Source organism: Gadus morhua, chromosome 21, assembly GCF_902167405.1.
Source record: "Gadus morhua chromosome 21, gadMor3.0, whole genome shotgun sequence".
Taxonomy (NCBI): Eukaryota; Metazoa; Chordata; class Actinopteri; order Gadiformes; family Gadidae; genus Gadus; species Gadus morhua.
This window is the reverse complement of record NC_044068.1, coordinates 5,587,028-5,591,987: the sequence shown is the minus strand read 5'-3', so window position 1 is coordinate 5,591,987 and position 4,960 is coordinate 5,587,028. Positions and strand designations below refer to the sequence as shown.

The 4,960-nt window shown below is 50.2% G+C and overlaps 1 protein-coding gene across 1 annotated transcript; it reads right to left on the bottom strand.

Moving 5' to 3' along the window:
• Positions 1 to 251: 251 nt before the first annotated feature.
• On the bottom strand, positions 252 to 4,216 carry naa30 (N-alpha-acetyltransferase 30, NatC catalytic subunit). The gene is made up of 4 exons (XM_030344685.1): positions 3,106 to 4,216; positions 2,343 to 2,466; positions 1,715 to 1,770; positions 252 to 1,225 (listed from the first exon to the last, which is right to left on the bottom strand). The coding sequence occupies exons 1-4, from the start codon at positions 3,976 to 3,978 to the stop codon at positions 1,088 to 1,090; spliced, it is 1,191 nt and encodes a 396-aa protein (XP_030200545.1). The 5' UTR covers positions 3,979 to 4,216; the 3' UTR covers positions 252 to 1,087.
• Between the last annotated feature and the right edge of the window lie 744 nt (positions 4,217 to 4,960).

Genomic DNA, 4,960 nt, shown 5'->3' with positions numbered 1-4,960 from the left:
CTCACGCACGTACGTATCTACATACATAGACCCTCATACTCACCGGGACACAGAGTGTTGCCAACCACGTGACGCATTACAGATGCATACTGCAACAGGTTAACACTTTCTTTAAAAAACAAAACAATGGATAAACACACACACACACACACAGGCATAAACATAACAATCCCGCACACTAATGCTTTTCAGTCACCCATCTAAAACGGACAAGGTTAAAAAAGAAAAAAGAAAACGAAACAAACAGAAAATAAACTCCAAATATTTTATTCTGAGTCCGCCATTTTACCCTCCACCTCTTCCTTGCGTGTTCTGGATGTCGTTACTGAATTCATTCCCCATTCTTCGACGTTTGTTCGACTCTGGCGTTGCACAGCTTGGCCGAACCTCCCCTCCCCTCCCCCCCTCCCCCCAGCTTCCAGTCCTGTACGCTCCAGACCCAAGGTGCCAGAAACACACACACACGCACACGCACACGCACACGCACACAGACACAGACACAGACACACCCAACTTCCTCTTCCGGGTCACAGGTCATGTAGTGATATAGGATCTATCCCGTCCTGGCTGGGTCACAGACCCCCTTTAACTTGACCCCCCCCTTCCTTTTTCTCCTTTTTGTATTTTTTAAAAGGTTCAAAAACTATTTAGGGGGGGTCGGGGTAGGGAGGGCCGATGTACGGGGGGCCGGTACGGTGGGCGGTTCTGGCAAAAAGCGTTCGTGTGATCTCCATCCGATCGGCCGCCAGACAAGTTCGAGTTCACAAAGAATTCAGCCGGGGGGGAGGGGGGGGGGAGCATGTGTGTGTGTGCCTTGCGCGTGTAACTATGCATACCTATGTGCATAGTATTCCTGTCTGTTCGCAGGTACATGTATGGTGTAGAGTATGGTTGCGCGTGTATGTGTATGCGTATGTGTGTGTGTATGCGTGTGTGTGTGTCCGTGTGCGGGGGGGCGCTTGCGTGTAGGTGTGTTCTAAACGTGAACGGGTGGGGGCGCGGTTTTCGAGGGGCGGCTGGCGAGAGGCAGTACAAAGAGCGGTGCCTGCTGTCCCCCCCCCCTCTCTCTCCCCCTCTCGGCGTCCGTCTAGCGGAGCCACAGTTTGAGCCGCAGTGCGTCCACGCCGTTCAGGTAGTACCTGAACAGCCGCTTGTCCCGGACAAAGCCCAGGTTCTCGTACAGCTTCAGCGCAGACTTGTTGGTGATCTCCGTCTCCAGGACGACCTAGGGGGGGGGAGAGAGAACCAGAGGTTCACTACCGCGTCACAGTGCTCAGGACAGGACAGACACTGCACGCTTCGTGAGGGGACGGCTCAGTCTAGCGGTTATGGTGTTCGACTCTCGTATAAAAAAAAAAAAAAGAAAAGAAAAAAAAGGTCCTGGGTTAGAAGCCCGTTGCCTGCTTGATGCCCAAGTCCTAGCTTCTCCGTTCACACACATTTGATGATTCCCCGCTACACTTAAAAACGTAGGTGAGTAACTGGGTGGGCAAGTTATTTGTCAGTTTTAAAGCGTGGCAGCTGGACGTGTCAGATAATAGCGAGGTGTGTATTTGGGGAAAGGCACACGGCCCAAAACGAATGAATGGCCTACTGAGGGTTTACTCAAGATCGCTGACCAACATAGATAAGACTGGCCGCCTTCACATGCAAAGAAAAATAAAGGCTGTTTTCGGTGCGTCTATTAGGTGCCAAAGCCATCAGGGGGTCTTACCTCGTCGCAGTCCCCCTCCACCATGGCGTAGATGGCCTTCTTCACCAGGTTGGTACCTGAGGAACAATCACATCAGACACCAGTCGGCCTGAGCAGAGCCCGCTAAGTGGGACCGTGGGGAGGGGAGGACAAAATAATAAACAGCCCGTTTGTCAACTTCCACTTTTAACTCCCGCTTTCTATTTCGGGAATGGGCTGTGGCGTAGAAACGGGTTGCCAAGGCGGCCCGGTTAAATCAGGAAGAAGGGGCGGTTGAGGCGCGGCACAGAGTGGCGGGTTCAGCATTATGTAAAACGTCACATTTTGCCCGACAACATTCAATGGGAAAAGAACAAACAAATCCTCATGCGGTGTAGAAGAGTCACCTGAGGAAGATTCTTAAGAAGAAAACGTACGCAGGGTGATTCCTCCTCCTCTATAGCGCGACACAATATTTAATATTACGAATATTTCAACGGAGAAAAGCACACAATGTACAGAATGTAGTGTGGCGGCTGTAGTGGACATTTTTCGGATGGGAAATTTCCAAACCATGATTCTGTGTCCATCCCTGTACATTGGGTTATGGCGGAGTCTTCCAGAGAGAAGATCCTCGAACGTTTTGGTGGTGGTGGTGGTGCGGCCTTACCGATGCTTTTCCTCCGGTGTTTGGAATCCACCGCCAGCATGGCGATGTAGCCGCGACGGAACATCTTCTTGTGCATGTCCAGTTTACAAACGATGGCGCCAACACACTCTTGCTCCACCATGGCCTGGGGAACCACAGAGACAACACCGCCATTGGGACACAACACACACACGCAAGGGAGAACCGAGGATAAACTGGTTTAGAGAATGCCTTCTCTGATCTATACAGTGTGCCACTTCCGCTGATGTCACATGTTGTTATAGAGAGGTAGAGGAGGCTACCCTCCACAATGCAAGGATGAACAACAAAGCAAGCGTTGAACCAAGTGTATTCGAATAACTATTTCCAAAGTCTCAGCCTGCCCTAAACGGTTCATATCCTTTAGGGACCATCTTGACAACTGAGCAGAGTGCAGGCTTTATAAATTCCCTGGTAGTCCTAATAGTCCTAACAGGGGTATTTTTAAATATGGGCAAGCTAAATAAGTTTGAACACGTGTGGCCAGACCGGGTATTATAACTAGATTCATGTGATTCAGTATGACAGGTGACCAAAATATGTATAGCTTATATTTTAACTATAGCACGCACAGCCATTACCAAATGCCTTGTAGCAGTTAAACTGTACGGAAACACACATTTTAAACATCATTAAGCATCAATTTAAACAATATTAACCTATAATAAACAATGTGTCAACATGGCGACGCATTTCACAATAAATCGCCAAGTCAAGGCAGCAGTGACCTAAGCGAAATACTCACCAGAAAACAAAGCTGCGGCCAGTTGTGGATGAAGTACCTGTATGTATAAATGGAATAAGGCTCCGACAAGTCCTTGGTAATAAGCCTCATGATCCATGGCATTTGTAACTCGGACTCGTAACGGACGTAATTAATCCCGTGGTTGTCTTCGATCGCCGTGCACGGTGGCCCTTTCAGATCGAGCCGGGCCAGCTCTGCCACGGGCGGCTCGCTCGACGAGCCATCCCCGGGACAGGTCCCATCCTCCAGGTAGTCTCCTTCCCCGTCCCCCGACGGCCCAGGGGTCGAAGGGTGGCAGTCTTCTCCTTCGTTCCTCTGAATCCCGGGGGCATCTATCGTCTTAGGGAGGTTTGGGCAGGCTCCGGTTCGGGTGATGGAAGGCATCCCATTCATACTACTGTTTTTCAAGAGGGGGTGGCTGCTGTTATTTGAAAAGGGGCTGTGGCCTTCGTGTTGGCAGAGCTCGGGGATGTTGTCGTAGCTCGAGGTACCTTCGTCGCAGCTGTCACAGTTTTCTACGGACGGCCTCGGGTTGTCAGGTCGGTTATCTACGTGTTCGTGTGGGCTGTGGGTGTCAGCGGGCCCCACGGGGCTCACCAAGCCGTTCATCTGCTGCTGCTCCGGGTGTTGCACTTTGAGGTGCAGCGCTGACGGGCTAGCGTGGGCTAGCATGTTTTTCTGCTTTTTCTGGATCGACCGTTTGACCGCAGTGACCTGCGACTCCCTCCCCTGATCTTCCCCGATGGTCAAATCCACCGCGCCACAGCCGCACGCGTCCGCCCCCGGACCCAGGCTCCGATCCCCGGGTAGAGGAGTAATTTTAGCCGGGGATGCAGGCAATGAACTGTTAGGCCCGGTCGGCACTGTAGCCATCCCACCGCATTAAGGTGGAGATTCACGCTTGAAAAGACGTCAAATGTGATTTCATTCACCACGTAAAAACATCTACACTCGAGATAAAAGTTGCTTTGCCGAGCCGCCTGTAACTCCGACGATTACCGGGGAAATATAGGGTTTCCCTTGCGACGTTTGTCAGTGCTTTCTCCTCGATTTCCCTGCTGCCGGAAAGTGCTGTCACTGCAATCACCATTGCGACACCAGGCGGAGCGCTTTACGGCACCAGTGGTGACCCATCATACGGAGCCGCCGGTGAGGCTCCCGAATAGTTGCTTAGGGGCCTTTTTACTGACAGTATTATAGCGTCGTTCTAATTCATTATTCTGATCCAGCCATTCATTGCGTAAATCATGGTTGAATGTGATCCTATTTAATTATGGGGTCCATATTTGTTCGGGTCTGGCCAGAACGAATAGCCTACGGAAAAACATACCGATTAGCAAACGTAGACTAATTCCCAAGCCCTACCATCTTTTTTGTATTGTAGTGTTTATCTCGAGAATAACTGACCGTTTAATCAACAAAGAAAAATAGGTTGCGTCATTTATCTGAAATTGACATTGGGGAGAGACGACTATATATTTTTTACAGACCTATGTGTAGTGGGGTATTTTGGCCACTAGAGGTCTCCTTTGTGCAGGGTATTTTAAGCTTGCTTTGTTTGACGCTGGTATGTGATCTATTGCCACTAAATGTCGAAGAAGGTCCGCTCAGCACCACACATCAGCGGATAGCGACCATGGACCTATTCAAGAAAGCGATAGCGACAGAAGAAGACGCATAACAAAACAAATGGCGTCAGTGCATCAAACACAGGCCTGTTGTGTTTTTTTCAGCGTAATTTGGGATCGTTTTTATCCAACTTGGTGACAAATTGAATCGTTCCTCTGCCTTAAGCCAGTGCTTTAAGCAAGCCGAAGCCGAAGCCACCACTAGGTGGCAGACTGGGCGATGTGGA

What these genes read in the sequence shown, in the direction of transcription:
- naa30 (XM_030344685.1), bottom strand. Translation starts at nt 3,978, where the DNA reads ATGGCTACAGTGCCGACCGGGCCTAACAGTTCATTGCCTGCATCCCCG. An exon ending in GGCCGCAGCTTTGTTTTCTG is followed by an intron (nt 2,467 to 3,105) that starts GTGAGTATTTCG and finishes GTGGTTCCCCAG; the next exon opens with GCCATGGTGGAGCAAGAGTG. An exon ending in ACACCGGAGGAAAAGCATCG is followed by an intron (nt 1,771 to 2,342) that starts GTAAGGCCGCAC and finishes ATTGTTCCTCAG; the next exon opens with GTACCAACCTGGTGAAGAAG.